This window comes from Dermacentor silvarum, chromosome 8, assembly GCF_013339745.2.
Source record: "Dermacentor silvarum isolate Dsil-2018 chromosome 8, BIME_Dsil_1.4, whole genome shotgun sequence".
Lineage (NCBI taxonomy): Eukaryota > Metazoa > Arthropoda > Arachnida > Ixodida > Ixodidae > Dermacentor > Dermacentor silvarum.
This window is the reverse complement of record NC_051161.1, coordinates 164,029,376-164,055,434: the sequence shown is the minus strand read 5'-3', so window position 1 is coordinate 164,055,434 and position 26,059 is coordinate 164,029,376. Positions and strand designations below refer to the sequence as shown.

General features: G+C 46.0%; 1 protein-coding gene across 1 annotated transcript in view; it reads left to right on the top strand.

The window, feature by feature from the left end:
- The window catches only part of LOC119461816 (decapping and exoribonuclease protein), a 28,365-nt gene extending 2,815 nt beyond the window's left edge, over positions 1 to 25,550 (top strand). The window contains exons 2-4 of the mRNA XM_037723193.2: positions 12,583 to 12,721; positions 21,928 to 22,016; positions 25,016 to 25,550. Coding sequence (XP_037579121.1) covers positions 12,583 to 12,721; positions 21,928 to 22,016; positions 25,016 to 25,127 — 340 coding nt within the window. The 3' untranslated portion in view covers positions 25,128 to 25,550. The remainder of the gene's footprint in view (positions 1 to 12,582; positions 12,722 to 21,927; positions 22,017 to 25,015) is intronic.
- The last annotated feature ends 509 nt before the right edge of the window (positions 25,551 to 26,059 follow it).

The window sequence follows — 26,059 nt, the reverse complement described above, 5'->3', positions numbered from 1 at the left end:
GCAGCCGTTTATAATATACAAGCTGCTGAGTTGAGCGGTCATGCATTTGGGAACGGCATTACATTTATGTATAGTATAATTTTTTAACTGCGCTATATTTCAAAACCTATAAAATATTGCCTATCAAGCAGTTATACAGACACAAGCTATGTTTGGAGATACTACGTCAGTGTCGGTTAAATTCATCACTTTTATTGGATACATATCATGTTAAGCAAACCCCGTACGACCTACGCCAGAGCTTAATATACAAACCTCGATCACGCACCAACTACGGAGACCAACGATTAACTTATCAAATACCAGACATGCTTAATCAATACCCAACCATACTACATTTACTGGAGTGTGGAACTTCATCTAAAGCATTTAAAAGAATAACAAGAGAACTACTAGCTGAAGAATACGAACGTTCTCACGATGTCTAAAACACTTGACGTACCTTAACACTTTGACATGTTCCTTATAGCTGTGCAATAGTGCTAATAGTGCCTTTCACAATTTTGTTTAGTACTGCGATTTCTCTCATGCGGACACCGATTACTTGTATGTACAATCAACTCGCTTTTCTGTTTTGACCTGTACAGCATAAACATGCATTTATTGTGTTTTTTTTTCTCTTTTTCCCACTGCATCATGTCGCTGCTTTGCTGCCAGGGTGGCACGGCCAAGTCAGGCATTTCCTCAGCCTTTAGCCGTGTCTCCCAAGGCAATTTTGTACCGAATTTGCCTTTAATAAACCCACAAAAAGAAAGAAAGAAACTCACATTGACAAGGACGAGGCAGACAAGGACGAGGCCTCGTCCTTGTCAGTGTGAGTTAGCGCAGTTAAAAAATTATACCATGCATGTCAACCAACTAGCCCGACTTGGAGCTCTACATTTATGTATGAAATATAGGATAAGCGTAACATGTTTTTCTCGGAAAGCAGACTCGAGAATAATTTACAACTATTTTGTTTACACCCCTAGAAAAGAGCCGAAGAACGCAGCCACATGCTTTCCTCTCTCTTTTTTTCTTTTTTAATTTAAATAAATTCTTGGGTCTACGTGGCAAAACCACGATATGATTATGAGGTTTAGTTTTCACCACCTCGGCTTCTTTAACGTGCCCCTAAATAGAAGCACACGAGTGTTTTTTGTTTTTTTTTTCCCATTTCGCTCCCGTCGAATGCCGCGACCTGGATTGAACCCGCGAGTTCCATGGAGTTTAGCAGCCCAACGCCGTATCCACTATATAGCCACTAATTAGGCTACCGCGCCAGCTTTCTTTCTTTCCTTCTTTTTTTGAAGTATTGACAGGGTAAAAAAATTTCCACGTACGGCTTATACGGCCAAAGATGAGCATATAGAATGACTAACTAAAACTGTTTTCGGCGCTCGAGGTCCTACTGCAATAAACGACCCCGTACCTATTACTCCGCACTCTGTTACGCGAGGAAGGCGGAAACTTGAATGGAATGTTGCGCTGCAGTTTACTCTTTTTTTTAATCTATAACAATGCTTCCCATAAATCTGAGTACAAGGCGCCGGATGGGGCAGATGTACTGTATACTTGTTTGAAGCGGCAAGCAGGAAGGTTACCTGTGTTTCTCTGTGTGCGCTTCGCAAGACCTACTTATGGGTCTTACACACGAGTGATACATGCTGCTTGAAGAACGAGAAAAATATTTGTTCTCCAAATGGAACCGTACAATAACATAGTAGAATGAAAGCCGACAGTGCGGCCGCAATGCACGCGCATCACCAAGCGGCATAAAAAAAATGAAGAAGCGAAAGCAAGGAATTCTTAAGGCATAAATACATGTCATATGCAATTATGAACACAATTTGAGTGGTCTGAACGCAAATATCAGCACGCGAAGTAGTTCGAATGACCCTACGGAGCTGTATCGCCAGCAGTTTCCAACGGCGAGACCTTGATGCGGCCCAATCCACTTCGATCGCAGCGCCGCCACAGTATTTTTCCACATCGGGCGCCTCACTGCAAAGCATGCCCCGCCCCAGCCGTTCGTCCCACTCGACCGTATTCTAGTACACTCTACCCTTACCTTGTTTTTCATTGCTTTGTGAAGCTTATCACTTAGCCGGCGGGAAGGAAACATAGGCAGTCGCAGTAAAATGGTGCCTTAATTAAATGTTGAGGTTTTACTACCAAAAGCACATCTGATTATGAGACACGCTGTAGTGGAGTACTCCGTAATATGATTGAAGTGAACCTGTCCTACAGTCCCTTTCCAGTATTTTCTAATAATTCGGACAATTGACGTGGCGAAATAACAAAAGAGTCAATATTTGCTGGAACTAGAACGATCTTTCGAGAGCGTAAAAATCTAAAAAAGTTTTTTTTTGTGTTTTGATTTAGACAGATAAGTGAATTTATTCATATCATACTCATCTTTCACTTCAGCTATCGTGCGCTTGAAAGATGCAGCAACTCCAATTCTTTGGACATTGATTACAAAGAAGTTGCTTCCAGGCAGCTTTTCGTTTTCGGTGGGCCCTCGCGCAATCTGAATTCCACCATGCACTTAATGGTTTACCTGTGTTGCAGGTTAAATTACCTGTTGCATTCTTCGCGGAACGTTTTAAAACTGCACAGAGGCCCATAGCCCTAATATCTTCTTGCCATATTCGTACGTGAAAGCATCGTAGACTTCCAGTCTTTTTGGTGTTTGTCATAGTTTACAAATGTGTTATTTTTCCGTCTAAGAGAAATCACAGGAAAATCAATTCGAAAAATAATTGGAAGGTGGTTGCTGTTCATAGCACAGTCTATAGTATTCCACGAGGATATAGCTAAAGACGAGCTCGAAAAAGTGAGATATATGGCCGATTGAGACTGACCGTGAACAAAGGTAGCAACTTTTGAATTTAGACAAGATAGATTATTATCAAGTGTCCATTCGCAGAGGCGTTTTCCTCCTGAATCAGTTTTAAAAACCCAAGCCACATGGTGAAAATTAAAGTCCACCAGCGAATACTGTTTTTTTTCTGCAGGAAGCTAATACGCTCTCTAGAGAAAAGGTATCCTGCACTCCTGCTGGGAAATATAAGTTAACTAAGGTAAAAGGGGAACAGTCTCGGAGTGTAATGTCTAATGCTAAAATTTCGCATTCAGTAGACATGCTTTGATACGATATTGTGGCTTTGTGACGAAATTTAGTCGAAACCTAGAAAGCAACGCCACCACCTCTGGCAGGACGATCCAAACAAAACAGTCGATAATATTCTAGGGAATATTTCTGACCCTTTGAAAGCCAGGTTTCTTGTAAGGTAATTATGTCTGAGGAAAATTGAGAAGAAATATACGATAGATCAGTAGTAGCAGAAACAATTGTACGACAATTCCACCGTAAGATTTTTAGAGAGCCTATGGTAGCAGAAACTCCCTGATCCAAAATACTCTCTTTCAAGGAGTCCTTCTTGGAGAGGTCCCCTTTTTCATATTTTTGACTTGGAAGAAATCTTGTGGGGAGGAGATCTGGTGCGTTTCAGACTTTTGATTTCCATGTCTACGTCCTGGTAGTCTTCATATTATTCTGTTTGGGGTTCCGGTTTCATCCGTTCTACATGAGTCTTGCGCAGGGGGGGTGAGCTAACAGGTTCTTCTTTCTGGGGTTTTACGTGCCAAAACCAGTTCTGATTATGAGGCACGCCGTAGTGGAGGGCTCCGGATTAATTCTGACCACCTGGGGTTCTTTAACGTGCACTACAACGCAAGCACACGGGCGTTTTTGCATTTCGCCTCCACCGAAATGTGAGCTAACAGGTTGGAAGACGATGTTCGTTTTAACAGCGAAGCGGTTTAAGCCAGCCGTAATTTGTGGTTTGTATCAAGAAACAAACTTTCTGGCCGAAGCTGGATTCGAACCAGCGTAACCACGCTCCCAAGGCAAGCGTCTTAACCACTACGCTATAGCCACACTTCCAGAACATGAATTTATGCGAACTTATGATTGCGTTCAAGCGTCGTCGTCTTCGTCCACAGCTGGCGCGTTCGCACGCGCTCGTGCCAATGCTCTGCGAGGTGAAGAAGAGGTTTTGCGCGCTGTGCTCGGGAGAGAGATAAAGAAAATGAGAGAGAGAGAGAGAGACGCACTCTCGGAGCGGGTCTGCTGGAACGCGTTGTCGGCGTTGCAACGCGATGGAACATGGTGTCGGCACGGGAACGCGGTGTCGGTGTTGCAGGCTTCGCTATGCAAAGCGCAGTGACGGCCGTAAGTCCTAGACGCGCGAAAAGAAATTATCTTGAGCAATAAGATGAAAAGTTCGCGCGCACTTCCGGAACATGCTGGGCTACGATCGCCCAGCTTCGCTGTTTCAAGCGTTGCACGGCCGAGTGCGAGGTTAAGCTTTTTTTTTTTTGTCACGAACTTCAGTCATTAAATAAAAAACATTATTTAACCAAGATGTACTACATGTACATATAAACGCGGACTTCGTTCTAGATGCTCTGAAAACATATTTATAATATCCTACTTAATTTATTTGAGTTAGGTTTAGTACATTTGAAACCTGGGATGCAGAGCTTGGGCAGAGGCTGCACCAATGAACTGCGCCAGCTGACTTGACAACATTTGTGCAATGACTCAAAGAGTTGTTGCAAGTCGTTCCATAGCCTTTTCCGTAGCTTTCTCTACTGCCTATGCTATGGCCTTGGATAGAGAAACATCTATCAGACATCGGAAAGTCGGCAAGGCAGAAGTCGAGCGTTCTCCATTATGCGACCTCCATTCAGGCGATTCTCCCTAACATCACCCTAAATCAGTCGTCGCTAAGGAGACCAACTTTGGTGGTTCGTGGGCCCAGGGACTCAGATACAGGAAGCAAAGTCATAGACAGGACAAACATTTATCAAAGACAGATGGCGACAATTACATTTACGATGAGTTAACAAGGCACTGTGGCAATTTGTATAACGGTCCACGCAGTCCACGACTCACGCGAGCTATCAAAGTGCGTGTCCTTCGGTCATTTCGTAAAATGGTCACTCACAATACTGGTGACGATGGCGGGGGCGTCGGCGGTTGCAGACGCAGCGCTGTTTGTACGCAGAACTCGTACAGGCGGCCAGCGCACGAGAAGATGAACTGCTCGCGCGACAGCACGGCAGGCCCACGCGGTCAGCAACGCGGCACCGTGGCCACGACCCCCGCAGGCGGTTGCGCCGGACCCTTTCACGTGGCTCGCCCGAACTTCGCACTCTCGACCAAGGCCATCTGGTACCGCTGGGCTTGAACGCTCGTTCACCGCAGGAACAGCACCGATCCGTTCAGTCTGCTCTGCAGTTCAGCTCTGGCCGGAACCAGGTTCATCGCAGGACACGCCACTCTCGTCCCGGCTGGTCTGGTAGCACCGGCTTGGTCCGTGTTGTGCCTCAGGTCGAACCCGTACACGCCCAGGCTAGCCTGGCAGCACTAGCTCAGCCGTTTTCGTTCCGAAGGCCCCGAGCTCCCATGCACGTTCGTCACGAGCTCGCGCGTTCACTTCTTCTTCGTGGCTTCCGTTGGCTTCTTCCAGGTTGCCATACACTAGTTTCTTACTACACCGACATTCCTTCGCATGCCGCTGTTTTACCTGTGTCTTGTGGAAGCATCTCTGACGCCATTGTCGCCCCTTCTGAGGCATTCTTTACAAAAAAATATTGTACTGCTTCCCTTCGCGACCCTCGAATTCTCATCTGGTTTCAGCCATATTTTGGTCTGCAACCTTTTGTCCGCTCCACTCACATTGCTCCGTGGCCAGTGTCTCGGCCATGTCCAAGCCATCCAGTCCCTGCACATCGTCGACGTGCCAGATGCGGCTTCACGCGACGACCTTACTGACATCGGCACTCTTTTAAGGTTTAAATGAATATTATGAATAAATAAGGCTAACTGTGTTTCGCATGAGTGATCTCTCCGGAAGCCATGTTGATTTGGGTGAAAGAATTTCGACGAAGTTAGGAAGTTAGCAACATCAGAGTAGACGACGTGTTCCATGATTTTGGAGCATACGCTGGTGAGGGAGATGGGACGGTAGTTACCTGGGGAAGACCGATCACCTTTCTTGAGGACTGGAATGACCTTCCCTATTTTCCAGTCTCTTGGAACTGTACCTGTGTCAAGTGATTGCTGAAAAATGATACACAGGATCGAACTACACACATACTTCGTATTTTTTAACACTTTGGCATTGATACCACAGGATGATGAGCACTTCAGGGAATCTATAACCTTAACGATGCCTTCTGGCCTAAAATCAATACCGTCCATTGGTGGAAAATCGAAAAATGGAAAACTTGGCATTTCATTGGTAGATTCTTTCGTGAACATGGAACAAAATGCAAGGTTCAAGGCATCAGGAACATCCGTGTCAGGAATGGGTGAGCCAGAGTTATCACATAGGGAAATAGAACTATTATTATCAGGTTTTATTGTTTTCCAAGAACGCCGCGGGTTAGAGTGCAGCATGTTTGGAACGGTAGTAGAAAAGAAATCACGTTTTGTACGTGCTTTTAATGAGTTGTATTGTTTAGTGGTTTCGTTGTATTTTTCCCAGGCCGAAAGAGAACCTGAAGATTTGGCTACGCGAAATAATCGTTTTTTCTTATTGTTCAAGCGTTTTAAAGTAGTGTTGAACCAGGGGGAACGCACTCTTTCTTTAATCGTGATAGACGGAATGTAAAGACCTATTAAACGCAGCATTTCTGTTTTGAAGAGCGCCCAGTTACTCTCGGTCGACCGCTGTTGATACGTAAGGCCAAGTTCCTCGTGAAAGACGGAAAGTTCACGATTAATACTGCAATAATCGGCTTTATCATATAGCGTTAGTACTTTCCTTGATACTTTACTTTTGAGTATGTTGCAAGGAAACGTGGCATGGATGACGGTGTGGTCGCTAAGACCACTGACGTATGTAAGGGGAGGCATCTGATCCGGGTGTGACGTCAAGACGAGGTCTAGGATATTTGACGAGTGTTGAGTTTTTCGCGTAGGTTTATTAACCAGCTGCGAGAGACCGAATAGCAAGCACGTGTTTATAAATTCGCTAGCCATGTTTTTGTGGGTTAAACATGACGCAACATTACTCCAATCTATATTTGGGAAGTTGAAGTCCGCGAGTAACAAGATCGGGGTGTTAGGATAAGCCGTTGTTAGGTCTAACAACGCGTCGTGAAAAAACGAAAGAAAGGAACTATCAGTGCTGGGTGGTCGATAACAACAGCCGATTAGCGTGCGCGGTGAAGTGGCGTGGCAGCACGTCCAAACCATTTCTAAAGGCGTTCTTATATTTACTGAAGAGCACTTAAGTTGGCGATGGGTAGCAATAGCCACACCGCCGCCACGAGTGCCATCGTGTCGGTCTTTGCGAAAAATGTCAAACTCAGGTAAATCAGGAAGAATTTCGGAATCATGCACTGTGGAATTTAACCACGTTTCCGTTAGTAGTACGATGTTACTGGACGACGAGGAAATGAGGCTGCATAACGAATCTCGTTTAGGCATTAGGCTACGGATGTTAGTGTAGAGCAATGATAGGTTGTGCTTAACACGCTGAGCCGGCCTCAGTGGTTTTTGCACTTGTTGCTAGGATTGGCGTTCGACAACAGACTGTTTAGCGTGATCGAAAACGTAGGTTTTTCGGCCAGAAATGAGTTTGTCGTAACGGAGCTTAAAGGAAGATGGTTGCGCTTTTCCAAATTCAATTAGGCGTCTTCGGGCCAGGCGTGTTTCCGGGGAGAAATATTCACTAATACCGTATTCGGTGCCCTTCAGTTTACCGCTTGAGAAAAGGATGCCTTCCTTATCCTTAAAGTGGGAAAATTTCACTATTATTGGTCTCCGTTTCCCCTCCTGAAAAGTTCCGAGTCTATGGGCACGTTCTACATCACGATTTTGAATAGTTATTCCAAGGCTTTTGTGGCAGTGCTCAATTATCAATTCCTCGGAATCACGCCATGACTCATGTCGCGCATCGCGGAGCCCGTAAAAAACCAGGTTACATCTTCTAGATCTGTTTTCCATCTCGTTAGTGCGGTTACTCAGCCCAGTTACTTGAGCGGAGCTGTTATTGGCAACACTTTCTATGTTATCAATTTGTGACTTGACATTTGAAAGGGACAATAAGTCGGACTCAATCTTGGTCAACCGTGCGCTGAAGTTGCTGAACGTCCTTTCGTGGTCAGCAAGGGACGATCTAATTGAATTTAACTGCTCAAGCATGGCCGACTGTCCGATTTGCAACGCCTTTAGAACATCAAAAATATCAGTAGGAAGTACAGTTGTATCATTTGCGGGCCCAGGATTATCTCCTGCTCAATATCTCCTGCTAACAAAAGTAATTTCAATAGCATGCGAACACAGTCACATACTATACAAAGAGAGCGACGTGGGCTCGGCAGCACGAGTAATGTTCGGCAACCAGTGCGTTTAGTGTAAAGGTAATAGTAATTTGTTACCTTCGTGGCGAAGAAGCGAAGTTGGTTAGGACGACCCATCACTGACGTGCCGCCAAGCCCACTAAGCGTGGCGATCGTTTGTCTAGGCTTTATATCGGCGATCCGAGGGAAGGTGGCGCTGTCAGTCAAAGATAGCGTGCCCGGAAGCCAGGGAGTCAGCGGATGACACCGCAGTGACCGATGCGATGGCGCAGCCCATGATGTGCTCTCCGATGCTCTGAGGGGACAGGTCCGGCGCAGCTCGTCATGGTAGGGTGGTGCGTTCGCTAACATGTGATTAGCGTCGGCTTGTTGCGTAATCCAGACAGGCTGTTCGAAGCTCGTTGTCAGCATCGGGATCCATGACAGCACCAAAAACTGCGTTGCGAAGAAGCGAAGTTGGTTAGGACGACCCATCACTGACGTGCCGCCAAGCCCACGCTATTCAGCCTTTTCTTGGGCACAGGTCAACTGTTACGCACCACATCGACACGGGCTCCCATTTTACTACTGCGGCAACGACCATACCGTGTGTCTCCTACGGAGCGCCGTGTGATTAGTGAGCATGTCGACGACATGCTTCGCCGCCACATTGTTCAGCCCTCTCACAGTCCGTGGACCTCGCCGGTCGTTCTCGTTAAGAAGAAGGATGGCTCGATTCGCTTCTGTGTTGACTTTCTCCGCCTAAATGAGATCACCCGCAAAGACGTGTACTCTATACCGAAAATAGGTGATGCCCTTGAATGTTTACAGGGGTCTGAATTCTTCTCTTCACTCGACTTGCACTCAGGGTATTGGCAGGTACCCATGGCCGCCACTGACAAGCCCAAAACTGCATTTGTTACCCCTAATGGACTTTATGAGTTCAACGTGATGCATTTCGGCCTCTGTAATTCCCCCGCAACGTTCGAGCGAATGATGCACACTGTTTTGCGTGGCTTGAAATGGCAAACATGTCTGTGTTACCTCGACAATATTGTCGTCTTCGCTCCGGATTTTATTACACATCTTCACCGCCTCAGCTGCGTTCTGACGTGCCTTACCAACGCTGGGCTCCAACGTAATCTTAAATGCCACTTTGCCGCTCGAGCCGCTCGAAATTTAACCATTCTTGGCCACGTCGTGTCTAAGCATGGCGTCCAACCGGATCCCGCGAAATTGTGTGCCGTTACTGACTTTCCCAGACCGACAAATCTCAAAGAACTTCGCAGTTTCATCGGCTTATGTTCGTACTTTTCGACATTTTATTCGCAACTTCGTGTCTATAATACGCCCTCTGACACAGCTTCTGGGTAGCTCCGGCGACCTGTCATCATGGTCTCCAGCCTGCGACGAGGCGTTCACTACTTTACAACATCTTGCTTCGCCTCCTATTCTAAACTCCCTCGCGATTCTAAAATCCAATTATAGAAAACGTTAATTCGCCATGTTCTAGAATATCCATCTGTTGTCTGGTTTCCCTACAAACAATGTGAAATAAATTCGCTCAATAATGTTCACCGTAAATCTATCCGTTTCATTTGCCACAATTACAGCCGCAATTTCTCGCCGACACAGGCTCAACAATCTTTAAACATCGAGCCATTACTTTCACGGTATCGCATCGAAGCCTTAAAACTTTTACATGCAATTATTAACTCCACTCTTTCTGATTGTAACTACATCACATTTACAAACGTAAGTTGTACCCGTAGCTCCCACGCCTTGAACATATCTCCTATCTTTGCCCGTACTAACACATTCAAATACAGTTTTTTTCCACGTACAATTGAGCTATGGAATTCTCTTCCCGCCGACATTCGTTCACTATCACTAAAAGATTTTATAGCTACCACCACTAAGCTCCTCGCTAACATGTAAAGCGCTTTCTTTTTTTCTTTTTTTTGTGTATGTGTATGTTTTTTATTGTGTAGCAATGTATAATGTTCCCACTCCTGCTATAGCCCTATATTGGGCTGCAGTATATGTAATTAAATAAAATAAACCAAAGAGTACTCCTGAGACGCAAATTTTCAAAAACCACAGAATACAAACATGAAATGATCAAACACCATGGTACATACCAAGCGCTTGAAGAACTCGTAAAAAAAATCAACCAGATCATTGACCAAGCCTACCTGCCCCATTCTGGGCTCCACGGCAGCCAGCATTCGGTAACTCTACTGAACGAAAACCAATCAGTCAGCTACAATATTATAGCCTACCCTGAGTTCAAAGCTCTCTCAGTGGCACCAGCGAGACGGTCATAAAAGGATATGCGAAAGTATTAAAGAAGTTCGAAACTTTATTGGCCTTTCTATATAGCCCTGTTCGGCCCATGCGAGGAATTGAAGATGCTGCACCGCCCAGTTTACTGTGCTGCAGGAGCAAAAGAAGCAGCAGAGGCTCTTTGTGACCGCTTGTCAAGGCTACGGTCTGACGCCTCATTTGACGTCCTATGGCAGCGGACGAACTCAGGAGCAACAAAGTTAGGTCTCAAGGAACATCGTGTACTCAGAGTTTCGCAGCCGCCCAGAACGCTTCAATTCGCGTACAAGCCTGAGGAGCCTTCAGAGCTTGATGGCAAGTCGTCACAGAGAAAAGAGTTTTTTGCCGCTATCGATTGTATTACCAGCGAGATCCGACGGCGATTTGAACAGCCTGGCAAAGAGCAGCTGATTAGCCTCGAGTGGATTTTGACTGACGCTGCTGTAGGTCGAAACTTCGCGGCAAACGACCTAAATGAGCTAAATGACCTAAATGACCAGCCCGGGCCCGTAATACAAAGCCCGAGCCCGGCCCGGACATACATGACCGAGACCAGCCCATGGTTCCAAGACCGGGCCCGCCCCGGACCCGGGCGTTCATAGTGACATGTGTACTTGTTTATCTTTCACCGGTGACCGCTTCTCATAAATGTTATCTCTCGGCGCAGGACGCGCCAGCATCTATCGGAGGTTTCTCGAACGTTATCTATGCTTCTATCCCTTGTCTCTTATGTAATCTGATTGTATGAGCGATGCGAATTGTCTAGTACTTTCTGGAAGACACAAGGGCACCAGGGATTACTCTAGAACCTTCGATGACTCATGTATAAAAGCCGACGCGTTTCGCCGATTTCGACGATCGCCGACTGTGTTTACCGCTATCGTTGTGCTTCGGGTGCAACTTTTGTGGGCACAGGTTTGCCCAATAAAGTCCGTTTCGTCATTCACAGTTTTGTGACTGTTTTCTTCACCGTTACTACTACGTGACAATAGCTAGGGCCCGCGTGTACATGACCAGGCCCGGCCTGTAATAAACAAATTATTTTTGTTTACTTACAGATTGTACCGTATCTGTCATCCTCACCTTCTCGAGGGTTAATCAGCTGCAGTATATAAGCAATAAAAGACCAAACAGCACAGGCTCATTGCCTGTGCTGTTTATGTTCCGCTAGTGCGCATGCATTTACCTTGATTTGTACGATGTGGTTCTATGATGTCATTCAATTCGTCTGCGAATGACATGATGATGATATGATGGCCCTATATTACATGGATATGTCTGATGTTCGTGCTTGGGGGTTCAGACCCGTTCTTGTGGCTTTGTTTCTATATATGTAAGCAGGCGAATTTTAGCAGGTGCTCAAATAATACATTCGTATCGACACTGGTCATAGTGCAACCGCAAAAGCGGTAACATGGAAATGGTTTGAGGAGCTGTTTTTGCATAACTTATTTTTGCTTACGAGGAAACAATGTTCGTTTTTGTAAAAAAGAAAAAAATTAGACCTTTACCTATTTTTCTATTTTCGTTGATAAGATATACAAAGAGTCATCTTTCTTGCACATGTCACTTCAGCTTGGCACAAAATGCATTGAAATAGGCAATGCATGACGTTCGCGGGTGCTCGAAGGCCTGACTTGGGCTCTTTAATGAGAGAGCTCCACTCCGCCCGGGTCCGTGGCTTCAAGCCCGAGTCCTGCCCGGGCCCGCGGCTTTCAGCCCGGGCTTTTAGGTCGGCCTGGGCCCATGCAGTTCTCTAGTCCATATAATGGCCATCGCAGTCAGAAGTATGTCACTGCGCTGTTCTTTCAAGGCCACTAACTAGTCATGGTCCTATTGTCATCTGAAGTAACAGTGTATCTGTGCCCAATACGAAGGGCGATGTAAACGTCGCTTTTCTTTTTAACTGTGCAGGTACAAGCTGTGGAAGTGGTGGTCCCAGTCGTACATCATGGGAATGAAGCGAGTGATCTGCGGTTGTCGCGACAAGGAAGGCTTCGTTCGGAGTCTCATGCAGTTCGACGTGGACACAATGCACGAGCAGTGCGAGCGGGTTCGTATAGCTTCGCTGAAAAAGGGTACGCCATTTGTAACAATGGCTGCATTGCTTCCTACTGGCAGCGAGATCGAGCGGAGTCGCAGCCTGCCGGACGCTCGCTGAACCACGATAGTGGCCTCCGAGATTGCGCACTAGCAGCTTTTGCTCCGGCCGTCCCATTCGCATGGAGGGAGTGTAATTTCCAAGGAGGTTACATACTTCTGGAGTGGCAGCCGCTACGACCGCCTACGGGAGCGAGGGAAGCCAGCGGCGGCCATATTGCCTGGGGCAATAGAGGACTGGCTCAGCATATAAGCCGCCGCGAAATACGCGCGGCACTCGAGTGTGTTTTCGGTTCCCCAATCAAAAATTGCGCAAAAAATATTTGTTTATCTTACATCAATACTTTACTTGCAATGAGGCAAATTGGTTATAGTAATATATGATAGTGCATTTATTGTTTGTGTGCATGAAAGCATTTCACTGATTACCTTGTTTTAATGCATAAGCATTATTTGGCGAGCACCCCAGCTCAGTTACCCATAAAGTAACAAAAGGTACAAAAATGCGTAATTTACGAATTTAAGACATTCAACTGTTATAATAGTGTGAATATAGATGATTGGTAGCAATACAAGCGATAAGGAACAATTTAACCCGCCAAAAAATTATCAGAGAATACCCGTGGGGTATTCCCAAATTACCCATTTTTGTGCAAATACAAGGCATTACACGTTTTGCGTGACCGAGCTTGGGTACTCGCCAAAGAATGCTTCCATTGAACATAGGGTTCCATTGAATATACATGGGAAAACTTATAATAGGGGTATGCCAACTTGAAATTTGGGCGTGGGTCAACTGGAAATGTGGGGTGGGCCAATTTTAAATTTGGGATGGGCTAACTTCAAATCTAGGGGCAACGTGAAATTTGGGGTGGGCCAACTTAAATTTGGGGGTGGGCCTACCGCAATTTGGGGATGGGCCAAACTGAAATGTGGGGTGGGCCAGCATAAATTTGAGGGTGGACCATCTTTATTTTGAGGGTGAATGAACTTCAATTTGGGGATGGGCAGGCTTGAAATTTGAGGAATAGGCCAATTTGAAATTTGGGGGTGGACCAGCTTGAAATTTGGTGGTTGGCCAACTGATAATTGGGGTTGGGCTAAGTTAAATTTAGAGGTGGGCCAACTTAAATTTAGGGGCGGACCAACTGAAATTTGGAGGTGGGCCTACTTCAGTTGGAAGATGGGCCAAATTGAATTTATGGAGTGTGCCAACTTCAATTTGGGGATGGGCCAACTTGAAATTGGGGATGGCCCAACTTGAAATTTGGGAGTGGGCTAAGGGAAATTTGGGGATTGCCTCAGTGTGGGGTTGGGCCAACTTGAAATTTCGATGTGGGCCAACCCCCAAATTTCAAATTGGCCCACTCCTAAATTTCAGTTAGCCCTAACCTAAATTTCAAGTTAGCCCATCCCCAATTTTCAAGTTAGCCCATCCCCAAATTTCACTTAGCCCACCCCAAAATTTCAAGTTGGCCCACCCCTACGATAAGCTTCCCCATGCATTTTCTGTGGAGGCCTAAGTATCCTTGTTCGTATTCTCTCATCAACTTTTTATTTGCTTCAATTGTTTCTAATCGCTTATAAAGCTACCAATCATATACATTTACTCTATTATAACAAATAAATGTCTTCGCATTTTTGTACAAATACAAGGCATTACACGTTTCGCGTGACCGAACTGGGGTACTCATCGAAGAATGCTTCCGCATTAATATAATAAACGCGAAATTTAAAGCGCATCCATTTCTGCTTACTAGTACCCACTAGCTCCTAATGCTTTGTACATAAGTGCCCTTGTCCTTAAGTCCTTTTACAAGCAGATACATTGCGGTACGTACAATCAGACCGCACGCGTATTTGAGCATAACTCGAACCCACTGCAAGCTAGCGGTTAAATCCCAGCCCAACCACACACAGCGACGCGCCAATGAGTATTTAAGGCGTAAATTTAACATCGAGACACGTGCAATGTAGTAGATGATGTATGTGAGCCTTCCTAATGGTTCCCTACTGAATAAAACACACACCATACAGGCGGACGTAAGCACTTACAGGTGAAATGTTATTCCCGGCGTCTCCTTAAGCCAATTTGTACAGCCAAAAGCAAACCACGATTATACCATGGCCTACTCAAATGTTACAATGCTCTAGAAAAGCATGCCACAATCATTAAATACCATTACAACAGCAGCGCGGCAGCACACTCCATGCACTGCTACGACGACTAATCGCGGCGGCGCGGGCTTTTTGCCCCGAGCAAGATGGCGGCGATCAGCTTCACTTTCGGTGAGCCACCTCCAGTCCACAAGATTTCGTATGTAAACTCCTTGGTAATATCAGTGGCGGGTGTGGCCGGCTCCTTCTCCGCACCGCAGCGCTCCCATCCGAGAGCTTTTCATGCGTCGAGGAGGCTTTCGCCCGTTTCGGTATTCTGGCGGCGGCTTGGATGAGGCGAGAAAAACAGGATATTGCACTGCTATACTTACTGATCAGGAAGTGATGGCCGAAGGTGTACGAGCGGCAAAGCGCGTGCTGGCAGCCTTTTATTATCAAATGCGTCAATTTTTTTGTGCACACATGTACTGCCACTGCATCTACGTGGGTATGCAGAAGTGGTATATATCTGCAAGAGTTCACCGTGAGTGGGCTAGAAAGTATGAACAGGCACCGAATACACCCTTTCATCCACATTTTTAACTACGTGTCTAGTCTCGGCTTTGGTAGCGAACAAACAAACCTAACTTGCAGCAATAAGTGTGACAGTTCAAAGACAAATATTCAAGGTCAAGTGTCACTGAAAGTTCAAACATATAATGAATCTTTCAGCTAAGGTGCAGCAAGCTTTAAGAAGGGTTTCATTGCGGATTAAAGAAAGTTCGTGTGTTCTGCTGCGTGCGTTTGCGTGACATTGCCTGCTGCATGCCGCAGTTTCAAGGCTGGATGGAGCAAGAAATTGTGCGGGAAGCGTTAAATGATAAACTACACAATTATTCGCTCATTTGTTAGTGTATTATAGTTGCCACCCACGCATGCGTTGTCATAGTTATGAACAGTATGATTGAAATGTTAATTACACCGAACACAAAAATTGGCGTGTCTCTTATCCATGTGTCTGCTTACGGCATGTTTATTTTATACATTCTGAGAAAATATATTTATTTATGAATACCATCCAGGCCTTCAAGGAGGCATTTGGTATAGTAAAAACTGGTGTAAAGCAAGCGTTACGCAACAAGGTAAAAAAAAGCATCAACGCAACGAAAGCTTTATTAGCACAACGTAATAGCGTGCAAGCTCAATACACTTATTTCAATAAGTACAATTGAAATGAAAATTAAATATAGGAAAAACATTACCTATCAATTAAGGGGTCAGGCAAGGCGACACAACCTCTCCAATGCTATTCACTTCATGCTTAGAAGTATTCAAGCTATTAGACTGGGAAGGCTTAGGAGTGAGGATGAACGGCGAATATATCAGCAACCGTCGGTTTGCAGACGACATTGTTCTGTTCAGCAACACTGGAGATGAATTGAACAAATGATTAAAGACCTTAACGGAGTAAGTGCAAGCGTGGAGTTAAATAATAATATGCAGAAGACAAATGTAACGTTCAGTAGCTTGGCAAGGAAACAAGAATTCATGATCGCTAGTCAGTTTCTAGGGTTTGTAAAGGAGTAGGTTTATCTAGGTCAGTTACTCACAGGTAACTCTGATCACGAGAAGGAAATTTACAGAAGAATAAAAATGGGTTGTAGTGCATATACGACAGGCATCATCAAATCCTGACTGGGAGCTTACCACTGTCGTTGAAAAGAAAAGGGTGCAATCATTGCATTCTTCCGGTGCTAACATATGGGGCTTAAACCTCTGGAGGTTAACAAAGAAGCTCGCAAACAAGTTAAGAACCGCGCAAAGAGCGATGGAAGGGAAAACGTTAAGCGTAAAGTTAAGAAACAGGAAGTGAGCAGTGTGGATCATAGAAGCAAACGGGAATAGCCGACATTCCAGTTGACAACAAGAGAAAAAAAATCGGAGCACATCTAAGGACTTCGTATGAGTTGTGAATTCGAAATAATAACGTCCAATTGAACGCCGCTGAAAGGTTCTTCGAGTTTTGAATTTCTCGCGGGCACGTTGAGATGCTTGGTGCGTTTTGATTTGGCCTTACCGAGGCTCCGGCGGGAGCCTACGCAGACAAGGAACGCTCGGATAACACAGGTTTCCAAGAACGTAAGCGAGGGTGATTTGGAGTCGCGGCGATCGCACAGCACCTGGCGTGCTGCGGCGGCAGCAGGTGTTCCCTTTCGCCTGATCTGCTCTGTCGAGTTGCACTCGTGCCGTGACGTCGCAGCCAATGAGAATTTAGGTGCCGTTTCGCAGCTACAGATGCCGTACGCCGGCTTCTTTTGCTCAATGAGCCTGACGCTTTTGCATAAAAATGGAGCTGGGCAGGCCATAGAATGCTCAGGGTAGATAACCGGTGGACCATTATAGCTACAGAATGAGTGCCAAGAGAAGGAACGCGCAGTATAAAACGGCAGAAAATTAGGTGGGGTGATGAAATTATGAAATTTGCAGACACAAATTGGAATCAGCTAGGGCAAGATAGGGGTAATTGGAGATCGCTGGGAGAGGTCTACGTCCTGAAGTGGGCATAAAATAGGCAGATGATGATGCTAGTGGTGGTAGTGGTGGTGGAAAGGCAAGGTATAGAAAGACGATGTGTAGAAAGGTTACCCAGATGTATAGTTCTGGCTAGCTAAAGGGCGGGAGCGCGTGTCCTCTACATTAACTTGGCTGTGGCTACGCATCACTATCCTCACGTGACACACACGTACTAAAATAAAGGCGCGTTACAAGAACATATGACAATGACCACAGCAATAAAAAATATTACGAATAACCAATCCCGCTTGCTATCCAATAATGTGTTAGAATCCTTTGGGAGGTGCTTAATTGTGGCACTATGTTGAACTATTTCTTATATCATAACTTATACGTGACACCTTACCACCGTGGCTACCGATACTCTCAGCACCACGTCCTCAAGTATCAGGGCGTATTCTGTAAAAGTGCACCTATATTGTAGTGTCCTTTTTGGCCGCGGCTGATTGGCTGGAACAGTACGAGCAAGAATGAGACAGGTGCCCCCAGCCATTCTCTTTCTCGCCTCTGCAGATCCAGGAAATAACCGGCGGCCGAAAAGGACAGTACAATGTAGGTGCACTTTTACAGAATACGCCTTCCAGTTCGGAAACCCGTGCAGCATCTGCGACCAGAAGCACAGTGTCTCAAAACGCTAGCTGTCACGGGGGAAGAATACGCGAACGCTTCCCTTACCACCGGGCCACCATGCGGTACTTCAAGGTTCCATGGTACCACCAGGTGGTTTTCACCGCTCTGTTACACTGCAATCTTCGGGATGGGCCCGCGAAAACGGTTAGAGTGTCACAAGAAACTCGTGGTTGGTTCCGAAAGAAAGCTAAATGCTTTATTAAATGGGCAGGTTCACCCGAAGGGTGAATAACTGACAGTGATAGAAGAGTTTGGTGTTGTACTTGAACTCTTCGCGCAGAGTTTTAGAAATATGCGGAGGCGATAAGTTGGCGCTACGCAGCACCCAAGGGTAGTTCTGCTGGCCAGAGGGAACACGGTCATGCTGGTGTGATGAGGAGACCGTCAGCCCCCCGTGAAATAAAGCCACCGAGCTGATTGGCGGTGCGTGTGCTTGGTCGTTTCTGCAGCCGAACGCACTCCGTATCTGAGGAGACCCTGAGTGTTCGTATAAATGCTGTCGGAAATTAAAAAAAAATCAAATGGTCGATCAACTGGTTGGCTCGACGGAAATGCGTTAGCATTAACCCTTTGCAAGCCTTAAGTAACCAAACGCGTGAAGAACGCCACAAGGCTCCTTAACATCGCCTAAGGCATGTCCCTTCTTGCGGTATGCTCTAAGAGCCTTCTCAAGACATGTCTGAACCTGTCGAACGCCACAGGCGATCTGCCAAATCCGCCACAGTGCCTAAGCTCCCTGCAATAAACAAGACACTTTTTTTATCCATTAAGCGTGAAACGCTTTTAGCTCCCATTGTCGGCGACCTTCAAGTGACCTTGAGCCAAAAGCCAGAGACATCCGCGCATCGTTGCGAGAACAAAACGAGATCATCAGGGCAACCAGTCAAAAGTTTAAGAAAATGCCCAACCCTTTGTACAGTAGCGCATTACATACGCTAGATACTTCCCAAACAAGTTACAAAAAATATTGCTTCCGATTTCTTTCAAATGTTCGTTCACAATATCACTCGAACTGTAACTTCTAGTACGCTGAAGTTTTAGTTGTCATTTCCAATAGTGACGTTCACAAGGCAGGTAGAGAGATTGCCTGTGCTCTTTGAACGCCAGTGGTCCGCGAGTCGTGAGCGGTGCGCGACAAGAAAAAAAAAAGTAGCAACTGACGCTGAGCACACTGCATTGTTGAAAGAAGAAAAGCGGTTGAAGGCAGCGGCATCACAGGCAGCAAAAGACGCCATACGGCAGTCATTTCATGCTTGCATCTACTCTCGTGTGGGAGAGCCAGCATTTTTTTTGTCTAGGGGCCTTAGCAGAGGCATAGGCAGAGCGCCACAGTGCTATTCCCTCCTCTCCCCTGGCCGTCTGCAAGCTGTGATGGCTGTGACTCTAGATGGTGTTGCTTTGAGCGCCGAATCGTGATGTCACGCGCTACCTGTATTCCTATTGCTTCCTAAGGTCTGACGTCACACCAATATCTCTTTCCTGCACACACCTTCTCTCCTCCTATCCTTCATTCGTTCTTCCTCACCACCTGATGACGTCACACACTTAATTCCCTTATCCTCGTCATTCTCCCATGTGACGAGGTAACCAATGGACGCCGCCGGGATTATGAGCATTTTCATGCTGGCGCATTAAAAGCACGCGTAAATACGGAATCCACCGTAGCCACTGTGTCGAAACAGAACGAAAACTAAAAACGAAACAAACGATATTTTTGAGGGGAATGAGAACGTAGCCGAAACGTTATTTATTACTTTGTTTCTGAGTGAAACTGAAATGTTTCTGATCGGTTTTCGGTTCAAGGGGAAAGTCAGCAATCCGAAACAACCGACGTCAGGCAACCTCAGAATTAGCGCCTATCTCAGGCAGGCATAGTGCAAGCGATAACCTGTCGAGCGCTCCACTAAGCTTAGCCTGCCGCTCAGTGCACTAGCAGTTCGGCATCGTAGCACGAACCAGGGCTTGCGCACTAAGAGCTTATCGTTTCGTTTTCTATGGGTACAAGGTTTTGTTACCTTCGTTCGTGTTCGTTTAAGTTCATTTTATCAGAACAATCGTGGTCTCGAATTACGGCGAGTACACTAGATGACGTTCTGATTCTGAGCTCATGCTCAGTGCTTTGACTGAACACACTAAACACGATCTCAGAATTAACCTGCTCAGAAAAATAAATACTATGTTTTACAGCGTAAGCTGTTATGGGCTCATTCCAATAGCCGTTTCGGGTCGCAAGGATGCCGCCGCCGGCATCCGCCCCGTAACCGCTATCGCCTGAAATGCGAAAAAAGTACCCGATTCCTGCCGGGATCAAACCCGCGCCCGCTGCGTGGGAGTCGGATACTTATACCACTGAGCCACGCAAGCGCTTGCTATCGGGCCGCGGAAAATACCCTAAGGCAAACGCAGGGTGAGAGGACTGGAGCCTCTGCCAGTATGATGGCGCCATCTAGGTAAGACGCCCGCAAACGCAGCGTCCGCAGGCGCAGACGACGATATGCGATTCAGAAAAGGCGCGCAATCAACGCGCTCCCGAGCCTCCGCCAGTATGGTGGTGCCATCTAGTAGTTAAGGTGCCTGCAAATACGGCGCGCCCGACATGTAAGTTGCAGTTGTAAGGCTTGATCGGGCTCAGCAGACTGCTGTGGAGAGAGCATTACAAGCCGCAGCTCGCCGTCGACGCCGGGCGGATAGTTCAGATCGTTCTCGTGAAAACGAGGCGAACAGACTGCCGTGAAGACCCTGTTGTGCGTGGTGCCCAAATTGGAGCTACTCTTGAGCCGCTCCACCAGCTTACGCTGTGACTGTGCTGCATGTGCCGCGCAGGCCTGTGACTTTTTATCGTTACTTTGCTTCGAAAACCTTTCCATGCGAACCAAAACCATTATGAACCGTTACGTATAACTTTTTTTCGTTCCGAGCAGGACACGTACGAAACGTTTTTCAGTGGAATGAATCTAAAACCAGACTGGCACCCTAAATTCGTAACAGCACCCGTTTAAATGCAGCCAACGACTAAAATGGATCACTGGGTACTTCATGGTTGGAAACAGTAACAGCGACTCAAGAACGGTCACGTGGACGCTGCTGCTGACGTGTCGTCGCTGACTCCGTCGGCTGGATCAAAGCATGCCACCACCTTGCAGAAGCCTTACAGGCGCCCATAGTGTTCCTGTATGTGACAGGGACACTCGTATCCCACATTTCTGGTCATCTTCAGCCTGTACTAGTATATTCGAACAACATAATGCTGCGTACGGTATTTCTGTCTATAGTCGAAAACAGCTCGTAAATTCAACGCATTGTCAGATTCGTCAATTCTTAAACTATCGCGGTTGACTGGACATCCATGATCAGTATGTTTTTCGTAAGTTAAATTGTAAGGCTGGGTGCAAATTTCGGCATCCAACACCAGTATCTTCGACATATCAGATCACTTCCTTACATGCATCCCTTTAGTAGCAAAGACAGATAGACAAACCGCTCTGGTGTGCTGATCGTTGTCTGCGCATGGCGTTCCCGCCAGTGTTGCCAAATACTATCTGCGCCATCACCTTCTCACTTTTGCAGCAGAACACTGATGAACCCCTTAACTAAGGAAATGCCTTGCTTTAGCATAAGTGAAAATTATTTTTACTGGTGTGTATTAACTGGCATATCGCCGTTTTAGCCATAGTGGATCGAGAAAACTAGCCATAAGATTTAAAAGACCATATATTGAAACTCTAGGGCACAACGACCACCAGTTGTGTATGCGAACACACTTTTTAAAGGCGCCGTTCCATTGGCAAGCGTATTTCGTTAGAACCCTTGGCATGAAATGTGTTTGTCTTTAAGTTTTTGTTTCCTTCTGTATTTCAGGAACACCTTTGGTTCCGCGCTGAAGGGCTCAACTTTTGCGACAACTTTCTCTCATTTGTCAAATCAAACCTGAGGCATGATGACCCCAAGTGAGTCCTCGTCACGATTACGCGCGAAGCATCTCCTGTTTGGTCTTCGCTAGGTTTCATTTATGCGAGGCAAAATGCAAAATCAACGAGGGCATGCTGCGCTGAAAATACAGTATTCCAAGCTGCTCATCTCCTCACGGCGCTTGAGAAAGCTTGAGCTGAAAACGCGTTGTAACGGCAGATAACAGTAAAGGCCAAAATGTAATCTTGAACCATTCGCTTCAGGATTACGACGAGGCAGAGCGAGTGTCAACACAATCAGTGGTAGATGACATTAGAAAGCTTTAGATTAAGGGACGCAAGTGGCTTGCGTACGCAACTAGGGGCCTAAAGACGCAACTAAAGACGCATTCGCAGTCTGCGCATGCGTCTTTATGTCTTTACCTTTACTGCCGCGACAGCGGCTACACACGCTATGAAGTTGCATTTGTTGGGTCGTTATTCTCGTTGAAATGTCCAGGCACATCCCCTACAGCCTACACCACGCGAAGGACACCATTATGGGGATACAACAAGTATGCGGTATATATATATATTAGAGAGTTTTAAAATAGGGACCCCAAACGTTTTGGGGTCCCAAAGAAATAGCGTCGAAGCCACTGCGCAGTCGCGAGACGCAAACTGCGTTTGGGTTTTGCGTCGGGCACGCTACTTCCCCGATCTCGCGGGAGCCCCAAACGCTGCCACAAAAGCTTTGCGTCAACAAGCATGGCGGCACCCATCGAAGCGACGGCTCAAACCTAGCACCAAACTGGGCTCGATTCGTGGTAGCGCGCCAAGTTCGTAAGCTAGAAGTGACTGCGGTTATCGCTTTCTCTCAACTAACGTGTGTAATGAGGATCATTAGACGCAGCTGATTCCGAATTCGATTCTCGATTTCATGGCTCGTAGGCCTAACGCGGGTTAACTTGGCTGGTGAAGGCACGTAAACTTGGGCACTCAAAACTAAGCGAAGCAAGTTGCTTGCTGCTAACAGAGTAATGTATAAATTGTATTTAAACGCGAAAACACGAAAGTCTAAATTACTCTTCTTATCATAATATGATATATATATATATTATTTGAATATTTCTAACAGCTTTTCTTTGACGCTGTAGTGGCGCTGCAAGCGCAAGACGCTATCCGCAAACGCAAAGCCCTATTCTAAAACTCTTTACTCATGCACCCACAAAGCTCTTTGGGGCACCAAAACTTTAGGGGGCCCTATTCTAAAACTCTCTCTTGTTACGATGCGAAATATACCGGTATAAGTATTATGGCACGGAAAAAAATCTAGGACAAAGAAGCACTGATCAGCAGGGACCGTTATTCTTTGCTGTCGTTTCTTTTCCTTCTTTTTTTCGCTCTGTAATATTGATACCAGTATGTCTGACCAACTAGCTCAAGCAAGAGCGCTGATACGGTATACCGTGAATCCCAGCTTAGGTTAGCTAATCCGTTCTAAGAAAAAAAAAAGCCGGCAGATCCCACGCCCTGTGGGAATCGATGTTATGCGAAGCAGTGTGCGGGGAGCCTACCAAGTTAACGAGACGACCATGAGAGCACCAAGACGTAGGCGGCTCTTTCATGACCTACATGACCCGCATGTCACGAGTCCTCAGGAGTCCCTTTAGCCACACCTAAGACACCTTAAGGTGAAAGCCTTACTCATGCTCATGACTATGACTTCTACTACCATTCTTTAGTGTTTCCTTCACTTAGTATCCACGTCTGAACCCATTTCAGTGTGTTTTGAGTGTTAAATGTTTTTTCGCTGAGCCATTGTCATTTTTGCTCAGTCATGGTGATGACTGACTTCAACCACCATCCTTTAGTGTTTCGTTCACTTAGTACCGACGTTCGAACTCATTCCATTGGTTTTTGAGTGCTATACTTTTTTTGGCGGATTCATTGTCATTTTTGCTGAGTCATGCTCATGCCTATGACTTCTACCATCATCTTTTAATGTTTCCTTCACTTAGTACCCACGTCAGAACCCGCTTCAGTGGCTTTTGAGTGTTAATGTTTTTTTTTGCTGAGTCAGTGTCATTTTTGCTGAGTCATGCTCATGACTGTGATTTCTACCAGCATCCTTTAGTGTTTCCTTCACTTAATACCCACGTCCGAACCCATTTCAGTGGTTTTTGAGCGTTCATCTTTTTTCGCTGGAAATTGTCGATTGAGGTGGCGGTAGTCTTCCACGCGAATGTATGCCACCGATCAAGACCGCCGATCAAAATAAAAGTGTGTGTGCGTGTGTCTTTCTTCGGGATGACCGCCGTCACCGCCCAAGGGAAATCAAATTTGCTCATACCCTTGAACTAAATTCTGAGTCACCTCGATGTCGTGTGCTAACCTGCTTCGCTGGTAATCCACCTTCACAGCACTGGAATGGCGCGTGATTTATTATTATTGTTACTATTATTATTAGCAGTGGTATTATCATTCCATCAAACAAGAGCGAAAGGACACGCGTTCCATCTCGTGGCGACGGACACCATTGGCGGATGATCTCTGGCTAAATGAAACTTACAAGAAAGGCAAAAAACACTGCATCGTCGCGAGCCCTTTAAGAAAAGGTACAGACGTGTGAATATTATACTGTGCTCCTCTTCGTTAAAGGCACGTTTGCGACTTTACCGTATTCATTTTTCCATGTTTGATTGCAATTAAGGCAACTGCTTTCAGTGTAAAGGTATACTGTCGTAACTACCTGTTGTATAGGCACCTCTCGTAACGCAGATGCACAAAAATGTTTTCAGCAGCAGCTCGATAATGGGAGTATGCAATTTCGAATCAAGTTTTATTCTAAAAATCACTCGAAGTTTGAGGTTCAACTCAGCCTTTCTAGAGTCAATGGCACCTCCGACTCGGACCTATCTGCGGTCCCCAAGGAGAGGGGTCCATTTGCAGTCCATTCGATTTTTATCATTTATCCTGAATTGTTTGCGACAGATGCTTCCGTTCTCGCGATCGCTGATGTGGTACTGTCGTGTCATGCATCTTTCCCTTTCCTCTAGGGTGGTTTACCTGTTCACATACGAGCCCGCCTGGGAACGAGTGACCTGCAAACGCCTCGATGCTCCCGGAGAGTACGAAGTCCTGCCAGAGTGGTTCCTGAAGGAGTTTTGAAGAGATAGCGGGGAGCATGACTTCACGTTTATGACTGTTGACATTAAGCGTACCAGGGACTTGGGGAAAATCCCAGCATCGTATTAATCCATAGGAAAGGAGACGCTGAAGAATTGGCAAATTTTAGGTCCATTGGTTTCAGTATTGCACAAAACATCTGACATAATTTCAGATATAATGAGGACAGCGCTCGGCTTCATCCCAGAGGACAGGCTGACTTTGGAAAGGACTACATTCATGTCATGGATCACGTAATTGGGTAATGTGTGGAGCTTAACCAACATCTATGTATGGTTCTACATGGATTACGAAAATGCTTTCGGTTGAGTAGAATTACCAGCAGTCCTCGAGACATTGCGTAGTCAAGGAGTAACGGAAGCATACGTGAATATCGTGGCCAATATCTAAAAAGACTCCACAGCTACCTTCAATTTGACAGGAAAAGCTGAAAATACCTGTCTATAAAGGGGTCAGGCAAGAAGACGCGGTATATCCAGTTCTATCCACTACATGCTTAGAAAAAAAGTGTCCAAGCTCTTAAAATGTGAAGGATAAGGTGCGAGTATCAACGGGAGACAACTAAGCAACTTAGAATGGTAGCGCATTGGGCTGATTAGTACGTCATGTCTACAGTGGAGTAACGCGAGGAAGAGAAACACCAGACGACGATTCAGGCAAAGACAAATGTTTACGTCCAACTGAGGTTTATTGTGGTTTGGAAAAAAAAACGCGAAAAACAAGCAAAGCCAAGAAAAGTGATAATCGAAGGCTGAAAAATGCTAAGGAACATCTTTAACTCCTTTTTAGCGCGCCGTCACTTCTCAGGAAACACATTGATTGGTCCGGTATGGACAGTGAACATAGCTCATGCTTACGCATGTTCGTGTAGCGTCTGCGCAGCTTCAACGATAATGCGCGGGCGGTCGTCCCTG